Below are 21,774 nucleotides of genomic sequence, written 5' to 3' on the forward strand. Positions count from 1 at the left end.
TGGACGGGACAATAACATATAGAAAAGACATGATTGTATATCATGCAGGACAGACGCAATGAGATGAAAACAAGACATAAAATATGCATCAAGACAAAAACTACGTACAAGACAAAAATGACGTAAAAGACGTAACAAGACAAAAAAAGATTCAAAGAGATAAAAACAAAGACGTAACAAGACCAAAATGATGTCAAAGACAAAACAAGACTAAAGCAAGGTAACAATACAACAACAAACAACATTAAAAAAAGACAATAAAGACATAAAAAGACAAAACAGACTTGGCCACAGGGAAAAGCTGAGGTTCAATTAGCTTTGTACAGAGACAAACAGTCGAAAAGTCTCTCAGAGGGCCACTTTTTATTTTTATACCCTGAGTACATTTCAGAGCCTGTACTTGATCACTTTTACTAGAATAAAGTTGAAATGAAAAGTTGAATCAGTACTTCTACTTTTACGAGTCCTCTTTTTTTTGTGCACTTTTTACACCTATGATGACATGACAATGGTATGACCTAAAAACCTGCAAATTAAAATGTGTCCTTCACATTTTGTCTCCCGCAGAGGACGCCGGTCAACAACGGCGAAGCTTTCCGGTGGTTCTTTTAGAGAGGCGACACGGACATGGCCGCCCCATTCAGCAACAGGAGGGCAGGTGGGACTCTTGACTCTCTGCCAGGAGCACTTGATGGGTTCACAGAACCCAACACGCCCCAACACACGTTTGTGGAGGACAAAGAGAAGAAAAGTGGACAGACAAAAAGATAAATGAAAACATAATGGTGTTGTTTTAACTCTGTAATTTCCTTTTCTGTGTAATTATTGTACCTTTTGACAGTATCATAATGTATATTTTTGGTGTCTATGAATGTGTTTTCAGTGTTGTGGCTGTAGGTTTTACAGCCAATCCTATGTAAAGGACTCAAACAGACAATCATACAATCATAATGAATCCGTCAAACAGAAGAGGCCACAAGGATTGATGAGATAACAAACACAACACACTTTACTCTGGAGCAATAATCTATTCTGTTGATGATTTTTCAGTATTTTTTTCTGTTGACTCTTGAATTATTTTATCAAACTGAATCATCCTCTAGTTTTATCTTTTATTTCATCTGAAAACTTTTTTTAATACCATACTAATATTTAAAGGAATAGTTTGGATTATTTGATGTGGAGTTGCATGAGGTATTTATCAATAGTCAGTGTATCATCCACAGTAGACGGCCGTCTGCCCCCCCCAGTTTGGAGAAGCAGAGAGGAGTACCAGCATGAAAGCTATGCAATGTACTGCATGTAGACGGGATCAGCAACTAAATGTATTTTAGCTACTTAGAAGCCCTTTCTGATGGGAAACCATCACTATGTAAGCCTCTCCAAACCAACCAATCTTAACTTTATCTTGCAGACTACAGGTATTTCTGGTCTACCACTGCCCAGTCTGTTAATTAGTTTGTGCTATTGTGTGAATCCAAACCACAACACACGAGTAACACAGTAGCAGATAATAACTAACTGTTTTAGGCAGCGGTAGTCCAGCAAATCCTGTGGTCTGCGAGGTAAAATTACTGATTTTGCCTATGGAGTGTGGTTGGTTTGAAGAGAGCGATATTTGGCTTACACAACAGCGGTTTCCTGTCAGAAAAGGTTGTCTCACAGCAAGGTGAAGTATTCTAAAATATTCTAAATGCACTGTGCATTTAATCTGATATTGTTTTTTTGTTTTTTTTTCATGGACCTTTTTTAAAGTGACTAAAATACCTTTTGTTGTTGACCCTGTCCACAGTAGTGCATTGCTTAGTTTCCTACACTGATCCTTCTCTCAGCTTCTCCCAGCTGAGGCATGCTGACTGGTATCTACCGCAGCTAAAACTCTGACTATTGATAAATACATCATAAAAACCCAGCCTCAGATAATCCAAACTATCTCTTTAAGACCGTCACTAGCGGTGTGATGCGTCTCATCGAGAACGATGACGTGGAAGGACGGCAGCAGGGCCTCTGTGACGGACTTCTTGTCCCTCATTTGAGTGGACTCACTGCAGAACAGGGCACATTGTCTTGTTTAAAATCTAATTGGGCGTCATTTGATTGTGACAGCACCACCAGACGTTCATGAGTCAGACTGCTGCTGTCTGGAGGTCATATTCTCAAAGATGATTGAAGTACATGTTTTTAACAAAAAAAACATCGAACCTTGTTTTTTCCTTTTTGTTCTTTCAGTTTGGATCACTAAAGGTTGTAACTGTCTAAAAGGTAGAGAGTAATGCCAGTAAAGGAACTGTATGTTATGTTGAAAACATTCAAATTTAGAATTAATTACAGTACACTATACATATTTGACATATCAGATGTTGTTCTGGAGCTACTAAGGGATAGTCTGGACTTTTCTCCTTCTGCAGAGTCAGTCCTTTCTCCTGCAAAGTAACGTTAACACATTCCAAAAACAAAATTATTCAATAAGTTACTCATTGTCTTAAACCCTATTGTTGCATGTGTAAATGTGTTTTGGTTTTAAAGATTACTAAGAATTTGTATATTGTTGTTGTGATGCTTTTATGTGTTAAAATAAAAAAAAAATTGACTTCAGTAAAAAGACATCTTGACAGTAAATGTTTGATGTGGAGGAGACGGGAAAATAAATCCACCAACGTTTAAACAAAAAAAAAAAAAAAAAAAGGAAAAATCAGTGATCAATTATGATCACCTGATAAAAAACGATTTCCGTTTTTTTTTTTTTTCCTCCTGCAAAGCATCAACTGAAATAACAACGAGGAGGAGACGGGAGGAATATAACAGCATTGGTTGCCTCCCCAGTCACGTATTCCCTTGAATACTAAAATGTTGCATGGAGAAGAGTGGTTCCCAGAGGCAGCAGACTTTAAAGGACTAGTGAAATCCCGTGTGGTTTGTCATGCTGGAATGCACTTGGGGGAGCATAGGGAGACGAGGGGAGGGGGGGCAAGAGAAGGGAGGATGGCGGGTTGGGGGGGTTGAAGTGAGACAGGCTCCTGAGATAGCTTGAGAAACTGAGCGATTGCCATGTCTCTGGGTTTAAGGGGTGGGTGGTGGTGGGGGGGGCGACAGTGGGAGGGAAAGGGAGGACAGAGGCACATTTGGGCACTAGCAGAGGTGGGGAGGGGCGTCAGTGCCGAGGAGAACGAGCAGAGAAGGAGGAAATCATCCGGGACCGACTTCTCCCCTGACTGAGCACGCTTGCCATCACCCAAATTGAGCTGCTGACTGGTTAGGGCCGGCCAGGAAGACGGCTTGAAGTGCTCTGTAGTGGCGGTGTTGGTGGCGGTGTGGCGTCTGAGGCGCCCAATCCCCCCTCGCTGGTCATCAGAGGTTGATAACGTGCATCAGGGCGCACTGGCTCGCTCGCTCCCTGGCCGGTGAGATTAAATAACATCAGAGACAGCTCTCTCTAATCCCCCCACCACCGCCTCCCACTCTGTGCTCTGGAACTAGGATTTAAAGTCCTCAGGCCCCGGTGGTAATGTTTAGTTTCCTGTCTCAAGACAGGCACAGACAGAGACAGAGGCTGAGGACGAAGCATGACCACATGAGCAAGTTACTGGTGTGGTGGGATTATATATATATATGACACGTCCTCAGTCCTCATGAATCTAAAGGTTCAAGCCCATGTGTTTTTGATAATGCCTTTTTAGACTGTAGGAGACAGGGGCGGATTTAGTCATTTTGAGGCCTGAGGCATCTCGTTTTCATCTCATTCCCCTCTCCTTTTTCAATCCTTGAATAAATAACATTTCATAAAAAATAAACTTTTCTTTACACTGGAGTGCAGAGGATGAATTAAGCAATCTCACAGCTTGACAAAAGCTGCTCATCAGTCTGATGGTATAGCAGCGGATACTTCTGCATCTCTTGCCAGACAGCAGCAGGATGAACAAATTATAGCTGAGATGGGTATTGTCCTTTAGTATCCTGCCACTTCTTCCTTTCTTCAGCACGGCTGGAGTAGCTTCACCTCATTTTTCAACTTGTGTCAGGCTGCATAAACCACCTCAAGTTTCAAACATTTCAGAGTTTTTCCCCTTTGCAAGATATTTCCCGAAGCTAAGGGGTTCACTTTGTGTTGCATAAAACCTCTTAGGCTGTCTCCTTGCCTGACAGAGGCTTTTATGACAGTTGCTGTTATAATATAGCACATGTATATTATAGAAACTGTGGTTACACTTATCTCAACATTCTTTAATCTTACTAGACATCATTTTTTAGTTGTTAGCTTAGCTAACAGATTTAGTTAGCATATGTTAGCTAGCTCCTCCAAAATGGACAAAAAATGACAACAAAACAAAAAGGATGAGATGTTGTTCTCTTTGAACAATATGTCAGTGCAAGCACATAATCCATAATAACAACAGCCATAACAAATACACATAAGCAAAAGATGTGGCAAGAAGTAGCTGACAAAACCAATGTGAGAAATCTGCTGTGAAACAAACCGTAGATGAAGAAATGATAAAATATGAAAATATTCAAGGGGATAGTTGGGAGGTACCCTGTAAACCTGAATAAGTTAACAGTGCTCAAAAAACTGAGATGACTAGTTGTCACAATATTCTTGATGTTATTAACTCAAATATTGTGTTACATGTACTCTGATTACACTTAAAATGATTGATTAAGCCAACTCAAATACTTTCATTACATGCAACTCAGAATTTTCATTCACTCCTAAATTAACAGACCTGAATAATTTTCAGTACAAAACCTGATTATTCCACAGTTAAGTTCATATTAATAGAAAATTCTGAGTTAAACAAATTTTAAGTTTTCAATATCAATTATAATTATTTATTTATTTATTTGAGCATTTGGTTTTACAGTGTAGGCACTGACTAATGTGGGCTCAGGGAAACAATAATAGCCTCAGGTTAATCTTACAATCATCAAGTATTAACAATGATAAAGTGCAGAATTTTGAGACCAACACCACTAGTATTAGTAAATAAACCAGTAATTTCAGCATGCACTTCAACAACCTTAATATAATAACAGCAGATAATATGTTCAAAATAAATAAAAAACAACAGGCAGCATAATGAAACACTGTCATCACCTTTAAGCTTTACGCTGTACATTACTCCAAGAAATAGTTTGCATTTTGGGGAAATGTGCCTATTTTCTGTCTTTCCAAGAGTTTCAGTCTTTCAAATGTAAACTCCCCCTCAGCCGGCAGGAAAAAGCAGTGACGTAGGTTAAATGCTGATGTCCTTCTCTCAATCTAAGGCGATTAAATATAGCAGCAGCATCATGCGGAAATCTACTTCAGGTCACATGGGAAAACATTTTAAGAGGGGTTTGGGAAAATAGTATTTTGATGCTAAAACATACCTGAAACATCAAAACAAAACTGTCATGTTGGGATTTGAATACACAAGAAACACTACTGGAACCTGCAGAATCATAAAGAACTTAATAATTGACCCGCTATTTAAAGAGATGATTGACTAGTACCATATCTGTGCATTAAGTATGGAGCTAGAATAAAGTGGCAAGTAGCTTAGCATAGTTTAGCAAGGATGATGTGACAGCTAACCTCACTCCAAAGTTAAAAAATAATCCTATCAATCTTTCTAAAGATGACCATAACAACCTGCAACCTCAGAGTGCCAGCTGGAAGTCACTGCACCCGGTCACTGGTCTTAAGTAACCATACAGCAGACATTTTTACTTTACTGTCAGACTAATCATTTCCTTACTTCAGTGTCTAACATACTCAATGCAAAAACAAGAGGCATTTTTTTCCCAGGATGGCAGAGGCATGACATGCTCTATTCTGCCTCTGATTGGCTTACCCTGATGCTCTTATTCTGATCATAACCACTCATACTCCTCATGCCTAAACATAACCGTCCCAGACGACCCAAACAAACAAAGACAAGGAATACTAGCCAGTCAGAGTCAGAGTAGAGCTGGTCTTGACTCTCTATCCTGGGAAAAGAAAATGTGCAAGCAGGAGCTCTTCAAATATGCAAATATTTTCCAATATGTGAAATATATTTCACAGAGAAAAGTTGTTTTTTTTTTTATTATAAAATGTTTTTCAAGACCAAGAAACTTTTCTTATCATACTAATATACTATTTATCTCGTTATAAAGTGAAACTTTTCATGCTATACTGTGCATAGATTTATTTTATAACACTTTCATTCAGTCGTCTCGCAGCAGCAGGGCACAGACCTTGCAGCAACATGTTACTTGAAAAAATGATTTCTGTCACAACAGAAAAACATTAAACATCACTCTTGAAATGCGCTGCACACGTACATATGTTCTACAACTTTGACCCATAATCATCACTATCAAAAGACCCAGATGTCTTCAAGGAGAAGAGGACAAAAATGTCAGATTTATATTCATTGACTGCAAGGATCCAACCTTGCTTATAACAACCTGGGTCTTATTGTTGTGGCTGAATTTCTATCTGTTATGATAACATTGTGTTAACCACTGAAACCTTGGATCCCAGCTGCATCTACACAGGTCTGACAGGTAAAGGGACACCAGACACAAAATGATCCCTCACTGCACAGAAAGACTGTACATGTAAAAAAAAAAAAAAACTCTGATAAGCGAAACCAGGAAAACAGTCTGTAAACTGTGATGGATGTTTACTAACTGTGTTGTTGGCTGATGGGGATTTGTTCATTTTGCTGTTTGTGCTTCTTGCCCTGTTTTACCTTTGTTTTAGCAATCTCGCCATAATCCCAGATCTCATTAATTAAACGCACAGTGGGCGTATGTAATTTCTGCCTCTAGGGGTCTCTCTCACATTAAAACAATAACAAAAGCGTAAAGTAGCGTGGGATCATGGGAGCTGTTGTCTTCGTTGAACAACCACCATTGCTGATGAAAGTCTATCTGGCATGACTCAGGCACAAATCACGTTCACGGATGAGGTAATGTAATAAAGTTTTATTCATGTTACATTTAGTCATGTTCGCCAACTTTCCTCCTCACTCTCTGATGTATTCCGTGTTTCCCTGGACACCACTGACAGGTGACTAAATGAAACGCACCCTTACCTTGAATATTATGGATTTCTCTACATTTGAACATTCTTGGAAACATTTGGGAGAGTCCAAGTACAAAATGAATACCACATTCCACTTCTGACATATTCTGTCAATAAATTCCCATAAATCTTACACAGTGGACCTCTAAAAGAGAGTTTCAGACTCCAAAACAAATCTCATAAAACACCATTAAAACATTGCTAGCTAGATTTTGACTTTATTTTCTAGTCATTTGAAACAGTACTAGTAAAAATATATATATATAATGTCATGCTGGACAGGCTGAACACACCTCAGACCAAACTAAAGGAACAGACAAGACTCCTTAAACCCTGCATTAGAGCAGGAGAAGCAAAGTAATGAGCTAAAAGCACCTACACTAAGCACCTTTCACATTATGAAAAGGAATAGAGACAGTGTACTTTTTAGTCATTTACTTGATTAATTTATTTTTGTTTTTTAAGTCACTGAAAGTGTCACTGCTGCTTTCTGGGAAGATTTAGAAGAAAGCTGAAAAAATGTGGATCCTAAAATTCTTCCAGTAAACACTAACAAACCTCTGGGTGACCCATACTGGTGAGAAATGATGTAATCCTGTTTAAGAAACATCGTTTGACAAATAAAATTGTGCTAGTTTTAACAAAATGCTGAAATAAGTTGTTTTTTTTTCTCTCTGCGAACTCAGTTTGAACCCTACTGTATTCACACACACACACACACAAATGTGCACACATGCACACAAAGCTGGGGTGGCAAGCCAAATAATTCAGCTTTGGTGGAGATAAAATCACTTGATCAACTGGAGAGCAGAAAGCTGAAATGACATTCGGGCAAACTAATCATTAATTACCCATCACGTCATCACCATAAATGTGTCACAGGACTGTAATCTAAAACTGCACTGTCCTTCACATTGTCCTCGCTTCATTAGTAACACAAATATCTGTTTTGGCCAATACCTCACAATGACCCTCCCAAAATCCTGTCTACAAAACTAAGAGTAGTTCAATATCAGCTGTCACTCAAATGAAATGAATGAATGAAATGAATACAGGTCCCGGTGATGCCAGTCATGCCACCGGGTGTTTGGGGTTAGCAGGCCAAGTATGTTCTCTGTTTCTCCACAGAAATACAAAACTTTAAGTTAAAATGTGTTTTATTGTACATCAAAACGCTATTACAGTTATTACAAGTGCTACAAACTCTCCAGACTGTAAAGAAATTGTTATGACTACATTGTATTTTTAAACATCCATCAGGTACATAGTATTATCATCCTGCGTCTGAGTGCTGCGTCACACCACCAGAGATGAATTTGTTTGATTATATCTAGCTAAACTAGGTTTAATTCGGGGAAATCCAGATTTAAAATTCAGCAATATTGAGCTACGCAATTGAAGACTAATCCCTGTTTAGTAAATCTAAATTTATTGATGTAAAAGGAAATTAAAGTGTTAGTGTTTAATCAGTATGGAGATACTTGATTACTCAATGTAGTGTTATTGGAACTCAGTATAAAAGAGAGGGGTGAGCGTTAATTTTCATCTGCTCCATTTTCCGTAACAAAACATTACATTGTTTGCTAGCTAGCTAAAAAGTTAACAAAACGTGACACTGTTTCCTTGCTCTTTATAAGATAAAATAAAAAAAAAGTTTTCTAGCTAGCTAAAATGTCAACAAAACAATACATTGTGAGCTAGCTAGCTAAGCCAAATGATGCCTTTTTAGTGGAGATAAAATCACTCAATCAACTGTAGAGCTGAAATGAGATTCAGACTAATAATTAATTAGGACTGCCTGCCATCATGTCATTAACATAAATTTGTCAAAGAACGTTTATCCAACACTGCAGTTGTGTTGTCTTGTCTTGACTAGTTTCTACATTTGTGCGGTGCTTCATACTGACCCCGAATATCCCGTCTACTAAACTAACCGTGTTTTAATATCAGCTGTCACTCAAATAAACAGCACGATGAATACAGGTTTCGGTGATGCCAGTCATGCCACTGGGTGCCAGGGGTTAGTGGGCCAATCAGATGTGCTTACCCTCTCTGTGTCCTCCACAGAAATGCAGAGTCTGTGATAATCCCTTCAGGGATTTTGACTGAGAATGCTCCCTCACTCTACTGGCATACTTCCTGGCACTGAGAGGAGGAAATATCCACACACCTACCTGCAAAGAGGCGCTGAGAAAGGACATGTAACATTGGAAAATTAAAGCAATACTGAGGGAACATTGGACAACAGAAGTCACATATCCTCAAATTATCCAGTCACTTTGATTAAAACAAAATGAATGCATCTTGTGTTCTAATTTCAAGGTTAAAAACAGTTGTCATTATCAAACATTTTGTATAATAAATCCCTATTTCTTCCTTCTTTAACTGTATATTTGCAGATACTTACATACCCTTACACAACGTAAATAACACTTTCCCACACTGAGTCAGTCGCGCACACACAGAGGACAGAGAATGAGACCAAGAGAAAACGACACGTAGAGCCTCCCTCCTTCCCTCCTCCCTACCTTGTCTTTCATTATTTATTTACTGTCTGCAGTTTTTCCATCGCACGCATATTGATGCAGAGAAAGCAGGGTGTGAGTGCGTGTCAGAATCATTTCCTGACGAGGGAGACAAGGTGGAAGTAATCAGCAGAGCGCTGATGCAATATGACAGCCCCTAGAACCGCTGGTACACAGTTAAGAGCAGGAGGGAGAAGAAAAACATCTCTCCACTGAAGGAAGTGGCAAGATTTGCACAAGCGACATTTGGGTGGAAAGTAGATTTACAAAGTTCTGAAAGTTTGGGGGAAGAAAATCGGATTCTAGGGGACTGTTTTGTCTGAGAAATCTGTAGCAAGACAGTGTATTGTTTTTTAAAAAAAATATATATCTCTATAAGCAGGGTTGGGAGGATTACTTTAAAGATGTATTCACAATATTAATATAACTTGATTACTTTCTGTTACAACCTCATAGCCAAATCTGGTGAAATTGTTTAGCCTAATGTAATGGTTTATACTAGTTGTTGGTTTAAATGTCCAAATATCCTTTCCCTTTTCCTCTGTTTACATTAATAACTGTAAATATGGCTTTTAAATCTACTTTGTTAAGTATGCTGTTCACACTTCACCTCTCACAGTCCCAAATATTCTTCAGCAGCACTAGTAGTCTAGTAGTAGTGGTAGTGGTATTTATAGATTAGATAGCTAACTGGATTTCTATGTAGCTAACATTAGCAGTTGGTCTGTGAGCTAACAATAGTGGTTGTCTGTGTAGCTAAATTAATGGTTGTTCTGTGTAGCTAACGCTAGAGGTTTGTCTGTGTAGCTAATGGTTGCTTTTGTTATGTGTAGCTAACATCAACAATTGTCTGTGTAGCTAACATTAGTGATTGTTCTGTGTAGCTAGCATTGGCAGTTGGTCTGTGTAGCAGTTGTTCTGTGTAGCTAAGATTAGCACTTGATTTGTGTAGCTAATGTTAGCAGTCTGCGTAGCTAACAATAGTTGTTGTTCTGTGTAGCTAATGATAATTAATGTTAAAGATTGATCTGAGTAGCTAATGTTGTTGGTTAGTCTGTGTAGCAAACAATAATTAATGTTAGCAGTTGATCTGTGTAGCTAACATTAGTGATTAGCCTCAGTTTCACTCAGTAACATTGTGGTGTTGTGAGACTTGTTCATTATTTTAAAATGTATTGTAAAAATCCTTTTGAAAATCCCCATTTTTAGCAATACATAATACAGTTATACCATTTTGTATCCTATTTGAATAATACCATCACATGTAATCTGTTACTTCCCAAGCCTATCTAAATGGCCATTCATCAAGCTACATTAGCTGTGAATTTGTTTAAAAATGGTGTAGGGCTCCCACCTAAGTTCAATTCTTTTGTTGTTCCCTCAGGGACTTTAAGTAATTTGGAATATATGTGGTGAATAACTGCTGTTTTTTGTGTGTTTTTCTTTTTTACAATCGTGACCAATGTCCAGATTTTTGGAGATGAAGAAATTCCCCACAGGCAACAGTAATAAAAGTAGACATTAAGTTTATTTTCTGAAGGAATCCAGTCAAATAAAGACAGACATGCTGATACATAACCACAAGAAACTTGTTTTATTTCAGTCTGTGTGCAGCATGGAAACCAGGACACAGACTAACAGCCAGCAAGGCACCTGGCTGACATGATCTTTCTCCACTAATCTTGTCTGACTGGTCCTGACTCTCTCCCTCTCTCTCCGAGGCAGGTGTAGATTGATTAGTTATCCTGCAGCCATCACAAGGCGCAGCGAGACGGCCTTTCCCCCCTACTTCTTCTCCATGTACCACACCTGTACTTATCTCCCTCACACATCTGTACATCTCTATCTCATACATTTCTACCTCTGTCTGTGTCATCACCTTCCTCTGTCGCTCACATACGTACGAACACACTCGGCCTGTCTGTCTCGCACAGACACACAGCCCATATATAGTTTATACACTCTTAGAAATAAAGGTGCTAACAAGAACCATAAAGGGTTATTCGGCTTGTCTTCATAGCAGAACTGTTTTTGGTTCCACTTGGAATCCGTTCAAAGAGTTCTACCTGGAACTCAACACAAAGTGTTAAAGCAAGAACCATCTGTGAAAGGTTTCCCTCAAAACCCCCCTTTGAAAGGTTCTGCAGAGAACCTCCAAGCTAACAAGAACCCATCCAGGGGGCTCTATTGAAAACCATTTTATATCCCAGAAGCTTTATCTAGAACCCACCCAGAGGGTTCTCCCGAGCATCTTTTTATATTCCATGTATTTTATCTCGTACCCACCTTTGGGGTTCTACCATTAACGTTTTTTGTCTTCCAAGCATTTTATCTTGTACCCACCTGGGGGCTCTACAATGAACCCTTTTATATTCCAAACATTTTATCTAGAATCGGCCAAGGGGGTTCAACAGAGAACCCTTTATATTCCAAAGGTTTATTGAGAATCCCACCCAGGAGGTTGTACTGAGAACCGTCTTATATGTCAAAGGTTTTATCTAGAACCCACCTTGTTGGGGATTCTACCGTGAAACTTTTTTAAATTCCAAGAGTTTTATCTAGAATACACCTGGTGGGTTCTACTAAGAACTTTTTTATATTCAAAGGGTTTTATCCAGAACCTGCACTGGGGGCTCTACCATGAACCCCTTTATCTTCCAAAGAAATTATCTAGAACCCACTCGGGGTTCTACAAGAACCTTTTTCTTCCAAAGGTTTTATCTAGAGCACATATATACCTTCAGACTTACGAAGGATCCTTGACAAACCCTTTCTTCATCAAAAGGTTCTTCAGAAGCAAATGGTTCTGTGTAGTGCCTCAGCCCTTCAGAAGGAACCTTTTTGGAACCTGTATTTCTCAGAGTGTACAGGTTATGTACATACTCACATGCACAGACACCATCTGCTCATGCTGACAGCCACAAACCTTCCAGTGTGCAGGACCTGATGAATGTGGAAGATGGTGCGTTTAGGGTCTCCCCGCGTCTCCTTTTCACATGGTGACCCAGGAGGTTCACACACACACACACACACACACACACACACACACACACACACACACACCAACATATTCAAACACATAAAGAGAGGTGTTAGCATGCTGATTGATTGATTGGGGTGGTAGGTTTCATGACGGCTGGCAACATTTCTCCACATCATGTCAACGCCCCTGGCAGCCAGAGTCTCAGAGTGATCTCTGAGGAATTAGGTAATCAAAGTCAGCGGGGCTGGATTCCAGTGTGGTGCCATGAATGCAACAGTCTAAACAGCTAAAAACAACCGAAAATCTCCCTTTTTGTCAAGTCCGTTTTATAATGATTATGTTTATATACAATTAATTTGCAGTGGGATAAACAGTAATGGTTATTTTTATCAAAATAATTAGAAAACATTGTTGATATTGAATATACTCGCCTGCTACTTATTATTATTTCAAACAATCATTTTCAACAGAACATATCTGCAGAATGTTCATTATTATGGTATTTTCATTTTCACTACAGTTTAATTCTTTTGGTGACTGAAGCAGTTTCAGCGGTCATATTTAGCTCACTTAAAGCACATAGATAAGGTTACATTGATTGATTGTCTTGGTTTAAGTGGCAGTCTTGATTTTCATTTAAATAAATGTCTGTAAAGTCACTATCTATGAAACGAGGTAACACAATGGTGTTTGAGCCTATTGTTACTAGTATTGCAATATTTATATATTTGCACTTGTATGAACTGGGTGTCATTGGTGACATTCTCTGAAAAAAATGCTAAACTCTATAAACAGACAGATGCAGATGAATGCTAAATTATAATCAGACAAGAGCTGATGGTGTCTGAGATCGCTGCTGATGCAAACCGAACATTTCCTACTGCTGCAGCTTCACAATAAAAGTATTTAACTAATGACAAATGAGTTGGCATTTATTTTGAAACAGTCACAGGAAGTGTTTGTCAGAGAGCTCAGTACTTATCGCCATCGTTCATCAAAAATAAGTCTACAAAACAAGACAACTGTCACTTTTGGCATTTGGCAACATTTGTGCAGCTGTTTTACAGATTCTGCCATGTGCAGCATCAAAACAGATCATGGACATTGAAACTTTAAGTACTATTTTGAATGCACGGCTTTTACTTTTACACTATACGTAAATGGTGTTAAATACAAAGTATTTTCCCCCAAACTATTCAGAGTATTAGTTACTTTCTAACCACTGGTGTTTAATCCATTATAGTAAACATTCAATCAAAAGGGTTGTGTGTTTCTCCAAATCTTTGGTAGAAATTTAACTCCTGCTCTGTTCTGGTTAGTAGCCACAGTCACCTCTCCAAACCTGCAGTTTTGTTTTGTTTTTTTTCACCCATATGTCATGACTTTCATTGGCTCTTTTGCAATCAAATAGCCTTGAATGCAGATCAAACAATTGGGTATTTCCATGTAAAAAAAATAAGGAAGGAAAGGAAAAGTAAAATTGCAGACTTAAAAAGTACAAGGACGCATTGTCTCCTTTGTCTCATGTTTTGCATGCCAAACCAGTCACCCTAACCTTCTTTGGAGTCACATTTCCTGAACTGGAGGGAAGGCATTGCTAGCCAAAGTAGTCCTGGAAGCAATTACATTTCCTTCAACATATTTGGAAATGGACATGAATAGTATAAAAGCCACAAAGTGGTTTAAATCCATTTATTCATCTCTTCAGTGAACGTGAAAGACAGGGTTGCAGCCTGCCTTTCACTCTCATCCAGAGTTCCACAACATTAAACATATTCAGAACAACATTTAAAACAATCCATCACCAGTTCGATCTGTAAAAGCTCTGACATTGTCTTACAGCCAATGAAAAGAATGAGATTCAACAACACGAAGTTTTACAATGTTCTTAGTTAATTGAAAAACTGGCAGTGTGACAAAATGTCATATTTACATTAATCAAATGTCAAAATATGGTGCAATCTATGTATCATTCATAGCAATCTCTCACAACGCTGTCAGATTTGTTCTGCTAATGTTTCAGAATATAGAAAACAAAAACTCTGGTGATATATTACAGTTTTTTCTTTCTACTTTTTTAAAGGACCAGTGTGGGATTTAGTAGCATCTAGCCGTGACCTTGCAGATTGTTGTTTCACCTGTTGATTCCACTGAGCACATCACATCTGCTCCACGGTTCTGATCCGTCCTACACACAGCTGCATGTCACACCAGACGTAGAGTGTTTTGCCCGCCTGATTTTGTTTACTTGCTCAGACATGGTTGATTTTTGTGCCACCATCGTGTAGGTGTAGGTATGTAGGCTCCATAGTTAAATAGTTTCTCATGTGTCTGTTTTGTAGGACTGCGAGTCTGCATGGGATCTTTTATTTTGAAATTTTGATGGATTCTCTATGCTGTTTCTTTGTCTGACTTCCCGCCTGCTTGATCTGCACTGTTCAGATACGGTATCTAGATCTACTGATATGGCATCTATCAAAAATAAATGTGGTGTGTATTTGAAGTGGGACACAACTGAGAGCCAGAGAATAGCCACAATTAGCTCCGGTGGATGTGACGCAGCTGTAGTTCAATGCAGTCGTGCTGGGTGGAATCAAGCCATCACCCTTCTTTCCAAACGTGTACAGGAGAACCTACTAACCAACTATTGTAGAAACACTGTGGTGCAACATGGCAGCCTCCATGGGGCAGGACCTGCAACCTTAACAGCTCATACCAAAATAAGGAAAACAGGATGATTCTTATTTTCACGTGATTATGCACTAATGCAAACACACGTGTGAATAATTAATTCCATTTCTGCCATATCCTGCAAATAAATCCCACTAAATCTCACATACTGGACCTTTACTTGCATACAGTCTTTCTCTTTCTCTCCCTGATGCATCATTTCCTATACTCTTCTAACCACTACCCCAACCCTGCTGACTATATGGATTAGTTTATTAATAAAAAAAAAATATTAAACTGATTATTTTAATAGGCTGAATGAAGTGGCACAGCTATGTTGTGTGGAATGATGTAAAAAGGTCATAAACACCAACAAACAAGTGCGTCATCAAGTTGAAAGGAAATTACCTGCGTACTGTATCTCTCAAGAGGCTTTCATTCACTTTTCTCTAAAGGTATCACTCATCCTTCAATTTATCCACCTGTCCTTTCTTCCATGCATCGACCCCTCTATTCATCATCTGTCCATCCATCTATCAGCCGCTGCATTAACCCACCCATACATCCACCCACCCAGTCTCTCCAAGCGATTCAATGAACCCATTACTTCCCCCTGTGAAAACAAAAACACCGCTTGGCTTTGTTGACTAAAGACTCACAGGACAACATCAAACTGTGGCAAAACCATAAGTGTGTTGGTGAATGCTGGGAAGAGGAGACTGAGGAGGGTGAGGAGGAAGGACAGGGAGGGCCCCGAGTGTCAGGTCCCATTGGGGTCAGAGGATGGTGGCTACATTTACCAAAGCAAACAGCCCAGAGGAGCAGAGTACTTCACCTGTCGCTGTGGATTACTCCATTATCACATCCACCAGTCCCACGGTGTCCCATTCCAACCACTCACTATATTCAAAATTCATACAACACGCAGAATGGTGGGTGCTATAAAATGTTAAACCGCAGCAGGGCTCAAATTTTAAAAGAGGCGTTGGGATAGTTAGTGAGAGGAGTTGACTTTATTGTTTGGTTTTTGCGTGCGAAAATGCACAAACAAAAGAGGTGACTTATTGGTCACCTGGAACAGTAGAGGATCAGTCACAATTTATGTGAATATGATGCACATTAGCCTGTTTTTCAGTAGTATTTCTGAATGTAATATAGAAACAAATAAAGCAAGAAGAGGATTTGGAAAATAAAAGTGTTGTTACTGGGGAGACACGTTTGGTATAGAAGCGATTCACATGAGAACTGTGGGAACCAAAAAAAAAACCCAACAAATTTTGGGTTTGTGTTTATGTCCACAGAGCACAGGTGAGTACATTTAGTTTTCAACACTTCATGTCTTCCATAATTTTTATTAAGTGTGGACTTACACTAGTTTTAAGGTTAAAAAGTCCCTGATGGAGAGTTTTAAATCAATTTATCATTTAAGGCCTTTTCAGACTGGGGACAACACAAAAAAAAAAAAAAGAAAAAGAAAATGCAGAATATTAATTGATGATTTTTGGTGTTAAAACCTCTCATTCCAAGTCTGACACAAATATCCACATTCCAGGACACCAGGAAGTAAATCAATGCACCGTCACGAAATCATGGATGCATCAAGCATCTTTTAAGTCGTGAAAGAACCTAACCTAACCTTTAATCATATAAAGTAGAGTTCTGTGAAACAAGGGATTCACCATGTTGAATGATTTGGATGTGACGTCAACAACATGCAGTTTCATTGGTCAGATGTGTTCATGTAGGAAGAGAAAATAAAACTGCAAAAAAAAAAAAAAAAGCTGCAATGTAGCTCACCGAAATTCTGTCCTTGGTGTGAAAGCTTGCATTTGATACGTACATAATATTATTAATGTACAAATTAATTGCACAGAAAAAGGCGACTCCTGCCTGTGGCCCTTTGCTGTGTGTCATTTTCCCCCTCTCTCTCCCCCTTTCCTGTCCTCACTTCATCTGTCCTATCAATTAAAGGCATAAAAGCCCCCCAAAATTACTTCTTTTGTTCAACCCAACAGTCCAAATCCTTCATACATTTAATTTACTATGATTGAAAGACAGAATGACAGCAAATCCCTACATTTAAGAAGTGTGAAATACCAAAAGTTTGTTATTTCTCTTGGACAAATGGTCCAAAGTATAATCAAACCAGCTGCTAATTTTCTGTAAACTGACTAATCCATGGCTCCAATATCAGTTTGGCACTATGCAGATGTGTGCACTGCATGAATAAACTATTGCATTTTATATTACATTAATTGACGGTGTAGTTTAAAATAAAAACAATTTCTTTCTACATTTCAGCAAGAAATTGTGGACTGTAGCCCTGAAGCGAGTGGCTGGAGGTGGACTTAGCTGCACCGTACTTTTACCCTGCAGCAATATTGAATGCCAGGGCCCTCATAATACCACTGTGGTTTGGCTAGGCAGCAAATAGAACATGGGAAATGGCACAAAAGACATATCCAGGGTAAAGAGCCATCCCTGGAGAGTGACACCAAGGAGTCCCTCTTCTCCTTCTCAGCAGCATGATTAATAACCCCGGTGCCCCATAATCTCTCCATCATCTATCTATGTAAATGCCCCCGGACCTGCAGCGCCAACACACTTTGACTGATGGCTGTTCCACAGCGCTGGGCTTGGTGTGTGTGTGTGTGTGTGTGTGCACATTTTGCATGTGTGTGAGGAGATGTGAGGGCTTTTGTGGTGGAAGGGAGAGATGAGAAAAATCACATGGTTCCTCTGCCTCGTCACAGAAACACTTAGTGTTTTTGTCTGTTACAGATACTATGAATACACACACTGGGAAAGGACGGCCCAGCACACAAGAACAAGGCACAGGGGACGTTATAATTTACTCACACAAACCAGAGACAAGAGACAAAATTAGATTTGACCAAATAGTTTAACACATTCTCATTTTATCATCTTAGCCCCTCTTTTTCAGCAATGCCAGATTCAACAAATAGGGTGAATGGGATTAATTAGGCATCTCAAAGCGCTATTTTAAATATTACATCAATTATTAATGCTTGTATATTTTCTCGTTCAGTGAAGAGTGTCTCTTGTTCATATTGGTAAGGGTTTTCATGGATTTTACTTGGTTTATAGGGCTGGAACTGAGAGCGCTGGCTTTTTCCCCATGTTTGTCTCATATATTGGCATCAGGCAACCAGAAAATTGTTGGACACAAACCTGAAGAACAGGACAATAACCTGGGTGTTAGTGTTATTTCTTTGTGAATTTTGATGCAAAGTTGTCTGGAGATATGAGGGGAACCCAGAGGAAGCAACTTTGCCAACACTTTCACACCTCTTCTCTGGGAAGGTTTTCAAGTTTCAGAGCTGTTGCCCCTTGCATTTAAGAATTAATAGAGGAGAAAACAAGGAAGATAAATATTCGTAGGAGGTAAAAGGGATAGTTAGGATTTTTTTGGAGTGGGGAGTCAATGCATTACCTAAAGTAGATGGAGGTCGGTACCTCCCCTCTTTGGGGAAGTAGCAGGAGTACCAGTGTAAGAAACACTGTACTGCCGTGGACACGGTCAGCAGCAAAACATACATGAATCAGTATCCCCTCTGCTTCTCCTGTCTGGCAGTATGTTGAGCAGCATCAGCTGTAGATAATAGAGTGACTATTGATAAGAACGTCTGATGAAGAGCTGGGGCCCGAAATACCACATGTGGCGATGCTATTAAACTTGCTATAAGTAGCAGTTTCTGGTGTGAAGACTTAATTTAAATAATAAATAAATAATCTGAACTATCCCTTTAAGATGAGCAAGTAAATTCTTTTCATATTTTGTGAACTGGGAGAAGTCATCCCTACGTAATGTTTCTAGTCCAAAATAAAACACTTTTCATTTCTTCAAGTCTTGAATTACATCATCTGCATAGAGGAGACTATTCCACATCTCTTCCTGCCTATTCATGATGCACACCGAGGATACAGAAGAAATTAGTTATTATTCTGGACAAAATAGTCGTATTCTATGTCATGTGTGTCGTTATGCATGACAGTGCATAACGACACATGAGAAATAAGTTCAGCAGCAGCAAGTCGTTCCAAAGATGAACAAAGAAGTGAAGCGTCGCTCTGTGAAAATAAATATAATTAAGTTACTCAACAAATGATGATCTTGTGCATTTTAAGACAACGAACAATACAAAATTTCATGCTTCAAACTGACATGAATGCTAAGGCTGCTATGTTGTCAGTATTACAGCACACTACAGCTGAAACATAAGTGAACACCCTTAAAGTGATGGTAAATTATTTAATTTGTGTCATTGTCTTTCAAAGATTAAAATAAACAGATATGCATACCGGAAAGCTCCTGTTACTCCGGTTGTTAAGATTTTTTGTGCAGTTAAGTGACATTTTACGATCTAGCACCCATCAAAGTTGGTTTTAGGATATGCGTGTCTTTTTCAGCATTTTTTATTTTTTTCTTATCATCACGTTTACAGTCTCATCTGACAACACTACCGTACAACAGGAAATATATATTTTTGCTGATGTTCTTTTAATGGTTTTACAATATTGGCAAATATTTATTGTTCAACTAATGATCAAATTAAATTGAAAATAAAAAATAATTACTTAAACTGATTTACCAACTACTGTGAAATGAAGCTAATGAACTAATGCCCCCCCCCCCAAAAAAAAAACAAAAAAAACAAAAACAAAGCAGAACCCAGTGGGTGCTTAAATAATACTAATAATACTACTACTAATAATAATAATAATAATAATACATTTTATTTATAAAGCGCTTTTCACGATACTCAAAGACACTTCATACAACTTAAAATTATCATGGAAAACAACACGCTAAAAATAACCCAGAACATTAATCACACATTAAAAGCAGTTTGGAAAAAGTCAGTTTTGATATGTGATTTGAACACAGACAGATCTCTGCAGTGAAACGGTGGAGAGAAGGCTGTGGGAAGGAGGGTGGTGTCAGAGCAAGCTGGGAGACTTTGAATTGGATTTGTTGTCGGACAGGAAGACAGTGGGTGAGCAGGAAAGCAGCAGATCTCTAGATGTACTGGAATTTATGTAGGCCTTTGGATAATATACCATAAAAAAATGCTCTTGCTTGAAACTTAATGTATCTATCTTTTGGAAAAAAGTGTTGCATACTTTTAGGTAATGGGCTTAAAAATGCGGAACCACCAGGATGATCTTTTAAAGGGACTTTAGATTCTAATTCATACAACATCAGAAGACAGGGTGTATGATTTTTGTGTGTTTCCTAAATGTTTGTCCCAAATGTGGGGGATGGTGAGTGCTGCTCTGGATGCTTTATGTTTTTTAACCATGACATCCCTCAGGCAGCTTCTGGCACAAAGAGAGATAACAAGAGAGTTATGAAAAGGTCAAGGAGTAACGTTGTCTTAATGTGCAACTGACTCTGTCTGAGGACAGACGGGAAAAATCAGAAGATAAATCTGTGTCAGATACACAAGACCCACCTGCAATGCACCTAACTGAAAATACATAGATGCAGTATGAAGGCCTCATTTGCAAAAACAGATATAAATCATGTTTTTTTTTTTTTTATTGTGAACTCACTTCATTATTATCTCATCACAGTTTTTATGTTCTCAAACCCGCAGGTCGGATGTCCTCTGGGTGATCCACACGTAGTGATTTGTAGGACTGTCGTCGTTACTGCTGACAAGAACCTAACAAATCTTGACCTCATTCAGGTTTTAATGCCGAGGGTAAACCTGATCTGATTCGCTAATTATCAAGCCATCTCAATCTTGTAATTGATAATTACAGTTGACTGATTGTTGGATAATTACAATGCAGCTGAAATGAAAACAGACACTTATTGATTAGGTGCTGTTTGGAGTTTAATTTCCTGTCATCATGCCATACCCACCAATCTTTATTTGTAAATTTAAGGTTTTATATTAAATTTTTATTAAGATCCATAAGGATTCAATAAGGGTATTATTGACTCCTAACTCATTCTCCTCTACGAAATGTAGCATGACAATGATTTGTGAAAAATTATACCATTGTTGTGAGGTAGAAAAAACATTTATTTACATTATCTACAGTATATTACAGATGTGGACTCAAAAAAGACTTGCAACTCAACTTTAACATCAAAAACAAAAATACTTGAGACCTTCCTAAGGCCAAAGATTAAAAAGTCTGTTATTTATAAAGTGTGAATCCATGAATCAACGTAATTCCCCAGATCTACTTTTTTTTAAAAAAAATCCAGTCCAATAGCAGGGATAAAATCATGAAGAAAAAATTATACCAAAGATAATTTCAGTTACATACGAAAACTACAAGGTGGCCACCAAAACAAAAATTACACACAGACACATGACAATTCCATTTTTATTTGACATTTGAAGTTACACAAAAGACAATGAGTCTAGGCTCATTTTAAAGTCGCGGTGGTGACGCTGGTTAACCAACACAAGCCCCAGAGTAAGAGTTCAGACTTTTGTTTTATGTCTTAATCTGAATGTGCATTTGTGCCAAACAAAGGAAGAAATGGCTGAACAATCAATTAA

At 38.5% G+C, this 21,774-nt stretch overlaps 1 protein-coding gene across 1 annotated transcript in view; it reads left to right on the forward strand.

Annotated features, from left to right (window-relative positions):
- The window catches only part of cxxc4 (CXXC finger 4), a 41,625-nt gene extending 40,344 nt beyond the window's left edge, over positions 1–1,281 (forward strand). Inside the window, exon 3 of the mRNA XM_084712782.1 lies at positions 568–1,281. Coding sequence (XP_084568908.1) covers positions 568–612 — 45 coding nt within the window. The 3' untranslated portion in view covers positions 613–1,281. The remainder of the gene's footprint in view (positions 1–567) is intronic.
- Positions 1,282–21,774: the final 20,493 nt, after the last annotated feature.

Source organism: Lutjanus erythropterus, chromosome 3, assembly GCF_056507025.1.
Source record: "Lutjanus erythropterus isolate fLutEry1 chromosome 3, fLutEry1.hap2, whole genome shotgun sequence".
In the NCBI taxonomy this organism is placed as follows: domain Eukaryota; kingdom Metazoa; phylum Chordata; class Actinopteri; order Lutjaniformes; family Lutjanidae; genus Lutjanus; species Lutjanus erythropterus.